Genomic DNA, 13,133 nt, shown 5'->3' with positions numbered 1-13,133 from the left:
TTATATAAAAACGATAGTAAAAATTTGGAAAAAGATATTTCCACGGAAGAATTATCAACAGTTGTACCAGAAAGATACATAAGCTTAAAAAATTGTTTGAGGAATAATTCCGGAAACGGTATTCATTCTCGATCGAGCGTTTTAAATTCCGATATTGAAGTAGACGACGACGATTACAAGATTTGGTTAAAACGTAATAAGTGGATAAAATACTCCGATATGACAATAACCGATTCGGCTTGTTCCGAAGATATAATCAATACTTCTTTCTCACGACGTATGTTGGATATTTCCGATTACGCCGTGTCTAAATTGACAGAAAAAAAACAGTCCAAAGATGAAGATGACGGTCATTACTACGAATTGATTATTTACGAACATATCGTCATTACTAATTTCATACATTTTTTCGATTATTTACTGTTGGTGAGAAGATTGAAAAAACTCACTTGGACTCAGAGATTTCTTCAATTATTTTTTTTGGTTTTTTGTTTTTATGTGTACGTAGTTATAGAAAGTTCTGGTATCACGAATATCGTTACCAGTGTAAAATTTACAAATAAATTCAAATAACTTGTTGAATTGAATTTATGGTCGAGATTAAGGTCCTGAAAGTTCAGATTTTGTTCATACGACACTCATTTGGGTTAAAGGACTTGGTATGAAAAAACTAATCGATTGATGGAGTTTTTAGTAACGTTTATAAAGGAAGAAATGCGATTAATTTAGTAAAAAAAAAAACAAAAAATAACACCAAGTATACTTAGAATAACGACTGATCATACCAACTGGGTAATTTACAATCATCAACCTGTACCTGGGATAATAATTCTTGTGCTGATCTCAATCACATTCATAAAAACAAATCAATTGTTGCAGTTACTTGTTAAACCAAATAATCCCTACCTCTAAACCTCACATGCCTTTTAAGTATAAATAACCGAAATACTTTAGATCTATTAGTGAATTTTTTCAAGGATATTAAAATTGATATCATCGAAAATTTCTGTGGCTGATGGACATTTTCTTTCAAGCGGAGATTTTGTTCGTGGTAGATTTGATAACGATCTTTCCGGACACTCTGCAATTACGTGTTTTATCATTTGTAATTGCAGTTGTCATATTCAAAATCAAATAAATAGCTATGTCTTTCTTCTATCACTATTTAGAGCTTCCTTAGCGACCAGATCTGCTTCTGCGTTTTCTTTTATTCCAAAATGTGAGAGGATCCAACAAAATGCATTCATTTTGTATTGCAGTTGCTGTTCGATTCAAAATGTTTTGCTAGCCCTATAAACCTTTCATCAGATTTCAAAATAATACACGAAAATCGAAACGATTTTTTCCAAATTGAAAATATTTTCCGTTATTTGTTTACCTACTTTATACGAGTGCAAGAAACGATTATTTTATTATGATTGTAGTTTAGTTCAAATTAAACATATCAGAGGAAAGAACGTGCTGTAATTTATTATTTTTGGACTAAAATATTGTTTTCGAGGCATCTCGCTACTGAAGTCATTGCAAATACACCGGAAGCATTCTTCGAAATAGCTCTGAAAGATAACCAGTGCGAATTCAGAAGAGAGAGATCAACAACTGATCGAATCGAGTCTTTTTGGCACGAAATTTAGTCGCCTTGTGCGGATGGCCAAAGACCTTCACGAGAATTCCAAATAGGACAAAGTCTCAGGCAAGGAGATTATTAAAACCTGGTAAAAATTGGAGAAATTTTGAAAAAATTTTGGGAAGAATGTACATGTTTGGATTTTCATGAAAAACGTATGGAACCAAATAGATTATTTGTCGAAAAAATATCAAAATTGAAATTGTTTTTAATTGTTGTGTATAGCGTATAGGACAAAACTTTTGACTTGTAGTGTATATTTTTATAATGGAATATTCGTACGAATTTGTACGATTATCCTCACGAGGTAAAAACTAGACAGTCTTCAACTACAACTGGTCCAGGTTTTTCCGAACTAGTTTCGATCTTTCGATGATATATTTGTCAATTGCATAAATTTTAGCTTAAAAAATGCTTGGTGTGTTTCTAGGCTTCCAGGGTGTTTAGTTTGGGACTCTAACGCCCTCTAATTTGTTTGCTGTTTGATCTTTGAAGAAAGAACTGGGTTTCTAACACCACAAAATTGACGATTTATATATCGAAATTTTGTATTTATAAGTCGTTTAGAAGAAAAAAAATTTATTAGAAAAATATGAAATATACGAGTATAATTAGATACAAAATATGAAAAAACACAACTATAAAATATAGAAAAGCGTTGTAAGATATTTTCAACCTACCCTTGTTAACTAGATATTTATTTTGATTGACGTTTACACGATATATATGTTGAATTCGTAATCTTTTCGGTATACCTCGGTATCCTCCATCGAAACGAACGTAATAATTTTTATAATTGAAATCTGATTTCATTCCATCGTTTGATTTGTTTAAACAATTCGAAATTATTCTTATATAAAGATAATAAGAACAGCAGTCTGTATGAAACAAAGTATGGTTGAAAATTTTGAAAAACATATTAGTTGGAATTATCGGAGATATTAACCAATTACCGATACGATCGTAATAAAAAATTGGTTTTTGTTCGATTTCTAGCTTCAATCGGTTATTCCTGAAAAGAAAAATCAAATTTCAGATAATGGAAACTAGATTCACGTGTAATATCGACACAATTCCTGCTAATTTAAAAATATTCCTGGGCTAAGTTGTACTTTTATAATGTTGTTCACAAAATGGCTTCGATTTTAATTTTAATTGGCTAATGATTATGCATTTTTTGCCCTGTAAAATATTGAGCCTTTAACTAAATCTGAACATGGAATAGATTCCTAAGTGAAGTAACCTAGGTGTCTTAGGTTGGAAAACAGCTAGATTATAGTTTTAGCTTGCACTATCCAACGGATTTAATTGAAATGTTGAAGACAATCAGCTTATTAAAATACCAGTAAGCTCATCAAGTTAAATGGAGATAAAACATTAGTTGGACAAGTCCTTTTTATCTTTTCAATTAAAAATTGAAACATACACGAAATAGATGTTCAAGTCATCCGATACCTAACGAGAAATGAACACAAGAAATTACGCCCAGATGAGGAGCACGAGCCCCTCCAATTAATTTGAGAGGATAGAGCCTAGAATTCCTCACAAGAACAACAACAACAGATCAACGAACTCAACAAACTTAGCAATGATTACTATCGAATATGAATCGAAGCAAAACGAAAGTTATGTACTACAAAATGGTAGATTGGAGTCAAGCCTCACTTGAAATAAAGGACCGATACACATACCTGGGACCAAAATATTCAGGGTGTCCTCAAAAACCAACAACCATTGAAGATAAACGTTTTGTATAGATCAGTAAAGCTAATCGACGACTTCCACGTCCAGAAATAGCAGATAAGATCAATTAATCCAGGGATCTGCAAGACACCTCTTTTAGGACGCCAAAATAAAATTAATCGATTGCAGTGGGTTAAAGAACACAAATATCGGACGCATGAAGAGTTAGAGGCTATTTAATGGTGTGATTGAGGTAAATATTTCAAATTATTGGGTCTATATTTGGAGAAAATGTCACTTAAGACCTAGTGAAGGTGTTACGTTCTGACCAGTGCCGGTCCGAAGAAAATTTGTCTTCCATGACAACGATCTCGAACGATCCTAGAAGCTGTGCAAAAAATATTTGAAATAATTCAAAAGGAAGAATAATGGACAGGAAAGTCAGCAAACTATAGGGCGAGCAAATACTTTTTATCGGTAATATAAGTTTTAAGTGTAAAAAACAAAATTCAACATCACGTTAATTTAATTAAAATGTTTTTGTTTTTCTACAATTACACACGTATTTTTACAACGAATTACCTCGAATCGCTACTTTTTCTAGAACGTTTCGACAACTGAATAATGTTTTCTTCAGTATTTTCATGCCTCGGAGAAGACTCGGTTATAATGGGGTTTGATAAGCGACGTCTGTTTACGAAACGAGAATCGACGTGTTTGATTTGCAGTTTATCTTGCTTGTTATCATTTTCTGATATCGATCGAGGTTGTTCGGATCCTTTCGATATTCGTATTACTGATATTTTCCGATTAGTTTCCGAAGGAAAAACTTGTACTGTGATTTTTTCTTGTTGGGTATTGTTGATTTTCGCATTAGGATCGTCGATTCGATTTTTCTTATAATTTTGAGAATTATTCTGATCCTGCGAAGCTCTTTTTGGATAACTATCCATCTCAGTAATTTGGCGACGCATTAAGGCGTCTTTTATTTTAAAAACCGATATGTCATCTTCGTTTTCGGAACATTTTCGTTCGGTATACGTCATCGGTTTTTCGCCGATTATATTTTCGAGTTCGTTGTCTTTTAACGGTTTCGATGTGTGTACGAAAATGTTTTTATCTGTTGTATTGGCGCCGCTTTCTTTTTCTTTTTTACAGAAATTGAAAATTTTTAAAAATTTGAATTTTTCTTTTTTCTGCGGTTGTAAATCTATTATTGTGATAGGTTCAGACGCGACGCACATGCATTTTCTTTTTTTAATCGATTTAATATTACACTCTGGCGACTGTTCGATTTTCTCATCTCTTTTTTTCTTACATTCACATTTCGGATTCTTTTTTTGTTGTTTTTTCTTTTTCTTCTTAAGTTTCACTTCGATATTTATATTTATATCTTTACAAGTTCTTTTTATTTCGTCCGGTATTAGTGCTACTTTATTTTCAACTGAACATTCTCGTGATAAATTCGTAGGTTCGCGATCTGAAATTTGAAAATTAGGGCACGTCGGATCGCAGTTTGTATACGGTCTATCGGAACATATATTTTCAAAATCGGCTGTTTTCACATTTTTATTTGATTCAGAAATAAAAGAAAATTTTTCTTCTTCTTTCGTCATCAAGTTTGGAGTGGATAAACATGCGTCAACTAAAGTTATAAATCTCGCAGTTTCTTGCTTACATTTTCGATAACAGCAACTATTGTAACAACGTTTACCAGTTTCAATTTCTTCAGAACGTGATAATTTTTCGATTATTCTTTCATAAGATTGCAGTACCCGTATTATACTAGGAGAAATATAACGACCTCCACACCAAGTTCTTTTGGTATTCGAAAAATTATCGGCGTCATTTTCCATTTTTATTAAAAGATATGTATGGGTTCACCGAAAGGAGGACAACTCACAAACTCGTTGGTCAAATAATATAAAATTGCGATGATGCTAGTGACGATTAGTAAAAATTTAAGGCAACAAGTCTTCGGTAAAAATTTCGAAATCAGACTCGGATTATTACAGCGGCAACATTGACAATTCAAACGTACTCTACCATTATATTTCATTTTTTTTTTTAAATTAATTATACATTTTGAATAATTTTCAACTAAAATTTTGAAATGTTACTATACTGAGTTGACGTTTCTGTTGACAGTTTCGAATCAATTCGTTTGACATTTACATTATGGTTCGAAAATCAAACTGAAAATCGAGCAATAAATAAAATTTGTGGTTATGTTCCTTTTTCCACCCGTTTTCAACGTCTACTTAGTGAAAATTCCAACCAAACCTCTCGAAAATAATGCCGTAGGAATAAGAGTTAACTGCGCTTTACTGAAGAATTTGCGCAATGCAAAATATACATTGAAAACATGCAAAATCATATATATGATGTTATCAAAATTGAAGAAACCCCTGGACAAATTATATGACTGCTGAAAGACTGAAAAACCTAGGACTCGAATGGATAAAGCCTTGGAGCTAAGAACACGGATACTGTAGAGCTTTGTATTCCAAGTCCTCTTGTATGGTGTAGAATCTTGGACCTCCAACGCATATTACGAGCAAAAGGTAAAAAACTTTCGAAAATGTGCCCGATATCTCGGCCACAAAGATTTATTGGAAGGAGGTGAATATCTTGGTTGAGGAACCTGCGAAAATGATCATATACTATTTAGAGCCGCATGGAGATGGTACATTAAAATTTTACAAAAAGTCTGAAGATATCTTAAAATCGCTTCGGAATAGCTCCATGTTTAGAAGTAAGCGAAGCAATTGGATTTTCAAAGCTTGGTAAGTACGCTGAAAACACAGAAATGTATTTGGAAGTAATTTTGTGCATTCTGCGAATAGCTAACCTTAAATGATCGTAACGAATAATCCAAAATAATTATCATTTTCCATAATCGGTTATTTTCAAAGCTTATCTATTCTTAACACTCCGAAAATATTAGTTTTGAGAGAAATGATATCATTTCAATGATTTGAAGGCTTTAAAATTATCTCTGAAAGCCGTTTGGTTCTTTAAGTTACATTTGGATACAATAATTTTATTTGAAAGGCCTTAGTTCAACTAATGTGAAAGCTAAATTAGATTCTAGTCTGGCTCCTTCGCTATTATCAGTAAAATATTGAGAAGAGTTTAAACGAGTCCGAGCATCGCAATGGTCGACCAAATGAGGTGAACACTGCAGAAATGTTAAAGAAAATCCACAAAGCGGTATTCGATGATCGTCGACTATTGACTAGTTAACATCCTAGGCATTTCAAAAAGTAAATAGAAACGACTCCAAAGAAGGCAAAGACCGTTCCATCTGCAGGTAAGGTTTTTAGGGGTAATTTTCATTGACTATTGCAACGTTTGAGCGGAAAATCAAGCAAAATCGGCCGCATTTGGTCAAAAACAAAGTGTTGTTTCATTAAGAGAAAGCAACAGCTTATATATCCGTTATTGCAATTGCAAAAATCAAGCACCATATTCACCAGATTTAATCCCCTTGGATTATGGTCAAAGATTTTCCAACAATGAAAAGCTGATTTCGGCATTTAATAACTATTTTGAGGAGCTAGACGACGTGTATTCAACTTTTAGAAATAATGGTCAAAATTCTGATTTTCGTCGATATCAATATTCTTTTTAAGTGTTTTAAAAAGTTTTTCTCCGTAATCAAGACTTGTTACTAGAATCAAGACTATTGCTTTGAAAAACTCAAATCATTCAACTCTTCTAGAACAATCAAAAGTGACTAGCTGGAACTGGAACGGGAATGTGGAGTCGGTGCATTGTAAAAAATTTCTATTATCTCTATCAATTCTCAAAACAATGAATTACTTATCCAAATATGCCGTTGGTGATGGTCTGCATGGTAAATTGGGGGGGACAGTTATTTAGACTCAGGATAGAGGGAGTTTTTCCATGCTGATCGTCAAAGTCAATGCTTACAAAAAACTTCTATTCTTCTTTTTTATTCACTGAATCATTCTACCACTAAAGAATAAACTAAACCTGAAAAACTTTTTGTACGAGTTAATAACTTTTGAAGTTTTGAAATTCGAATGCTAAGCACTATTCATGATACCGCTTTGCAATTTTCTTGGTAATAAACGTCGCATCAAGTTTATGATCTCTTCTTTTAAAGAATTTCAATACCACTCCAAGGCAGGTCAAACTATCTTATTTTAAAAGTACTGAAATTGATTTTAATTATTCCATCATCGTAATCATTTTCGCAACGATAAACTCTTGTGAATGTAACGAATCTTCAAAAGGGAATTTTGTTAAACGGAATACAAAAAGATCTTGAGTATCGTAAGGTATTAAGGAAGGTGAAAGCTGTATCATTTGCATATTTTAAGTCTGTGAAAAGGAAAATAAACGAGAAGAACCTTAAATAACGAATGGTTTAATTAATGAAAGTTACTTCTGGATATAAAACGGCGTTCAAGGTAGCTAAAGACAATATTAGAGGTCCTGAAACGAACAAATAAGTATTTAGTAATTCTTTTAATATTTAAATGTCAAATAGTAATTATTCCAATTATATTAAGTCCCCTAAAGGTAGTAATTTATTATTAAAAATCTAAATTGAAATTAGAATAAATGTAATAAAACATAAGCAATTTCGAAATCATACCTATTTAGAAAATTGCGTCAAACAGGGTCAATGGATTTTCAAAAATATCTATTAATCATAATTTGTAAAGTTATGTCCATAGTGTTTTGGAATTTCAAATTAAAATTCAAATATCAAGAGGAAATAACGATAAAAAAACTGATAATCAGAACAATAAGTCTTTTACAGATATAGATACCTGCAAAATACGAAAATTAGAATGATGAACGAAAATACAAGAAAATAAATTAAGAAACAAAGATTAATGAATCGTGAAATTGTGAAAAATAAAACAGTGAAGAAGATTTAGAAAAACTCATGAAAGCTCATTTACCGAAAACGTAAAATTAATAATATGGAAATCAGTTGTATAGAAAAATAAGGAAAATTACAAGATTTGAAATTACATACGAGGTGATTGAGATATAAATCGGAATTTTGGCTATAAATAAGTAATAGAGCTGAAATTTTTCACAGTTTCTCTAGATAATTCCCATCACACTCTACATAGTTTTTTTCGACGTCATTTTTGTAAAAATCTTCCGACTTGCTACTCGAGGATTCTACTTCCAAATCGCACTTCACTAAGAAACTTTTTCAATGGACCAAATAAATAATAGTCGCATGGAGACAAATCGGAACTATAAGGATGGTGATCTAATGTTTCTGAACCCAATTCCTTCAATGTTTTCATCGTAATCTAAACGGACTGTCGGTTTTCTTGCAGTTTTGATCTGTAGACAGGTTTGATCGTGTTATTTAGGAGGTTATTATACTATACCGCGTGTTTAGTGAGAAATTAATCGTGATTACCCCTCTCGTACCCTAAAGCTCGGTACACAACACCTTCCCCGTTCACAAAGTACTTCCTCCACTCCATAGACGCGCTTTTACTCTCCGGAGATTCAGTTTCAACTGTGGTGAATAATCGGTGCAATAAATTTTCTCCTTCCTATACAAACCATTGCGTGCAATTTCTGATCAAAATTCAAAAGTCTCGGCATTCATACGGTTGAAGTTTTGCGGTTACTGAGCCCGCTGAAGCCCAATTTTTCAGCCATATCGCGTACTGCCTTTTCGGAAAGCTCGAGTCTTAAAAAGGCATCAATCCCCGAACTACAGGGTCCCGGGTGTTTTTACGCTTCGTAACATCCATATTAAAAAATTTGGGTCCATAATCAACCACCCTCGTAAATTTTATTTAAGAGAAAAAACAATTGGTACAGGGAAAGGAATAGCTAGGACACAGATAGACTAAAATTTCGCGAAATTTTAAATTACAAAATAAATATTGATGTTATCGTTCGAATCAATATTTTTTTACAAATTACACAGGCAACGTCCTTCAAGTTTTCCTGATTCAATGCACTTAGATTTCTATTTATGGGTTTATTCAAAGATAAAAAATGCATAAGACAAAAACAGATTCGATAAAAAAACATGATTTCTAATAACAAATATAGAATTTGAAAAATTTATGGAGAAATATTCGGTGAAACTTGGAAATCACTCTATTGGGAAGTTCATCATCATTCCACACAAATCCAAATACGCCTCTATTAGTTCCTCTCAATATTCTCGAATTCCCTCTAATATAAACGACGACGTTCAAACGAGAAACGTTCCTTGTTCGGTTCCCAGTTATCCTTATGTATCATTAGGCAATCAAACGGAAGGATGATCAATAATTTTCGTTTTTGTGAACCGCCGACAAACGTTCAATCCTCTTTATCGTACCAAGTCTTGTGGCCATTTGGAATACACACTACAAGTATAATTTTTATTTTACATTGTGCGATGATCTCCTGGATGTAAAAAATTTTGTTAATACTTTAAGATGAAGTTTTTGGTCTTCAGCCGCCAGCCATATCTCTACGCATTACTACAGATGAAAGGAACGTTGAAGAGGTCTCCAATGTCAAATACATGGAAAGCTACCTCACCAAGAAAATGGACTTTTGAAGAGGACATCAGATGAGAAACTGAATCGGCCCGTGCAATTTTTCAAATCTAAACTTAAATCCAAAACAAAGAATGATAGTTTTATATTTGGTATGTTGTACGAAGCTGAGGACCGCTACAATCAAACATATAGAAGCGTTTGACATAGATAAATACTAATAATACCAAGGCTGTAGGAAAAAATGGAGTAGTCTTATATAGAGGTGAGAAGATGCATTCCTGGGGAATGCCAGCGTCGACCTCAAACCATTCTGAGGTGTGTCTATCTAAAGCGACCTGGATGGATCCGTCTTTAAGAAAGCTATCAAACATATGATAAGTAATGAAGACAAACCGTATGATTTCAATTTATTTAGTAAGTTGTCATGCCAAACCCTGTCAAAAGCCTTCGATTGCTCTATAGCTTATACGTTAATGATATAGACCAGAAGGTCCTCTACGTTTACATAAGCAGATTTGATGATCGCTGATGATGTTAGTAGATCTGCTGGTTAATGACTTTGGTAATTGCTGGGACTAAAACAATCGGATGACAAATATTGTAAACCGTCTTTTTCACATTTTTTTGTTTAGTGTTGAATTTGTATATTATCCAATTCCTTATAGTTTTTATTAAATTTTTCAGATACACCATCGTTCGCAATATCCCGAGAACCTGGGTTTGGTTTTCCCATAAGAGAAGGTATGCCGGTATCGTTGAAATGCGACGTCGACGCCAATCCCAAAGCTCAACCGATATGGCAAAAAGACGATGTTTTACCACCGGTACAACAGACTCCGGACGGCATGCTAAATTTTTCGGAAATTCGGAGAGAACACAGCGGATGGTACAAGTGCATAGCCAAACACCGGTTAGGAAGATTTTCCAGTATCGGGTATTTTTTGAATGTTCGATGTAAGTATTCAAAAACTCGTGTATATCATCGATGTTTAGTTTTTTTCGTCCTAAAATTCAGAAATCGAATCAATCGTGATTGAATTGTTTTTGTTTATTTAGTGACGATCCTGGAGAGTGTGTAATCGTCCTGAAATATCAACTATTGCGGTGGGTTTGTTATGGTGATGGTTTGACAGCCGATTATTACATAATAGATAATTTAAAATTCGATGATACATGTACGCCTATATGTAGCTAGAATGGTACAAAATTACCTTCATTATGTATATATATATATATATATATATATTATATATATATATATATATATATATATATATATATATTTGAATTTAGCAGGGGAAAATCCTGTTCACGAGTCAGCTCATTAAAATTTACAGAATCCACCTAAAGGTCTAGATGACCTGCCATTTAGACTAATCGATAATGAGATATAAAATATTTTTTACAAAGAATAGTTGATGTTTAGACCCCACAAATAATCATCCCTCCAAATAAAATTTTTTCCTCGACGACCAAAATAAATAGTTGTAGATGGTGTATTTGGTGGATAAATCGGGGAAGTTTCTTTAAAATGAGTTTAAGCGTCTGTGCCAGACATCGGTTAATTACGTGAAAAAGAAAATTATATTATTTCTCTCCGAAATCCGCTATTAAGGTACTTTTCACAGTCGCCCGGAATTTCATCAGACTAATGATCAGAAAAAAAACTTTCTTTCTTCGGTTAAAGAAAGCGACAAAGCGAAGAAATTAAGAAATCCAATTAATATACAGTGTAAGTCATTATTTAATATCGTTTAACAAAAACAGATTCGACGTTACTCCTACCTAATAGTTTTTGTTTTGTATTTTCAGACGACACCGATGTTACCCAAGAGCCGGACTTTGACATCGGTGAACTGAGCTCCACCGGGAAGCAATTAGAAGTTTCTTTAGGAGGGGCGGTCCAGCTAGCGTGTCCTCCAGGTATCAGTACAAGTTTACTTTGTTTGTAGGGGAGTTTGACCAGTTCGCGTCTCCTCTTCAAACCCCGAATCTCAATTATAAAGTTTCTGCAGTTGATTGATCTGCTTTCATCGTAAATAGTTTGATAAGAAGGGATGATATCCTTTATATAATATTATACGTGTTCTTTACTACAACTTAACGTAGATATCTAGTCAATTAAATAGTTTCCGGGTACTCTCTCTCCGGTGATAATCAACCCCAATGGATTGATTGATTAAATATTGATACCTACCACAATAGCTCATCCTGAAGTAAAGTACGTTAATATTGTTAACTCGGAAGTGATAGGGATCAGTTCGGAAGGCAAATTTCCAAATTGAAATTCAGATATCGCTAATTGAGTTTGACGAAGGCACGGAAATTACTTTAACCCCATCATCCACGGCGTTATGACCGTATACAATGCTATTAATAAAATAAAAAACTGCTATCGACTATTTCCTTATAGTTTCCTCTACGAAAACTCGAGTTTCGATTGTTATTGTCACCCTGGGAAATGCGGAATGATACTTGCAGTCTCCCCGGCAGGTTTTGCATACTGATTAAAGGTCGATGGGGGAGGAATCAGTGTACGGATGAAAGAAATGAGTTGGGGTTGATTACAAGTCAGAGGGAGTTCCGCCGAGAAAGGTTGATTTCTCTACTCAAATTGTTCGTATTATCACCGGGGGTTTTCCAATTAGTTTCGAGAATGTATAGCGTAATTTTGTGGCGAAATAATGGAGTTATAATCACATAATCATTTGTTGTGGAGTTTCCAATAAGACTAACGCCGTAGTCGTACTTTTCGGTGTTTTTTTTTAAATCAAATCAATCGCAATCGTTCAAAAATCTACGGGGTGAAAAATATTAAGAGATTTTAATTTTTAGTAAACTAAACAGCTTTTGAGGTGTAATGTGTATAGAGGTTTCCTCAGGTCTCCAGACCTGGTCCAGGTCACGCATCTCTTTGTCTGAATTTTCTTGTTTCAACTACACATTTCAACGATTTTTGCAATCACGTTTAGCGGTGACTGGGAGAAGTGCTAAAAAAAGTATATATTCCAAATTATCGATGTTTCACACTGTATTGAGAGAAAAGTTTAGCGATTTTAGCATAATAAATTTCTTCTTGGAGGATATCTTTTTCTCGTTCTGCACACAAACCGGCGAAACTTAAAAAGGTTCCGGTTCCAATCGGACCGGAAAATCGTAAATCAGTCGATGTCAGATTCAGATCGTCTTTTTATCGAACGGAATATAATAAAATATTTTTATTTTTCTGTGCAGAAAGTTACCGAACGATGCAGCGGAATTTACTTGAAATATCACCATGAAGAAAAATTTATTTTGAATAAAGTTGATATAAG

At 33.5% G+C, this 13,133-nt stretch overlaps 1 protein-coding gene across 6 annotated transcripts in view; it reads left to right on the top strand.

The window, feature by feature from the left end:
• Positions 1 to 13,133, top strand: part of LOC130445361 (hemicentin-1) — a 151,315-nt gene that overhangs the window by 102,178 nt on the left and 36,004 nt on the right. For all 6 annotated transcript variants that reach the window (XM_056780941.1, XM_056780942.1, XM_056780944.1 and 3 more), the window contains 2 exons: positions 10,504 to 10,773; positions 11,632 to 11,742. In XM_056780941.1, the coding sequence (XP_056636919.1) occupies positions 10,504 to 10,773; positions 11,632 to 11,742 (381 nt within the window). The remainder of the gene's footprint in view (positions 1 to 10,503; positions 10,774 to 11,631; positions 11,743 to 13,133) is intronic.

This window comes from Diorhabda sublineata, chromosome 6 (genome assembly GCF_026230105.1).
Source record: "Diorhabda sublineata isolate icDioSubl1.1 chromosome 6, icDioSubl1.1, whole genome shotgun sequence".
NCBI classification, from domain to species: domain Eukaryota; kingdom Metazoa; phylum Arthropoda; class Insecta; order Coleoptera; family Chrysomelidae; genus Diorhabda; species Diorhabda sublineata.
Note: the sequence above shows the minus strand (reverse complement) of the source record. Positions and strands in the feature narration are given on the sequence as shown.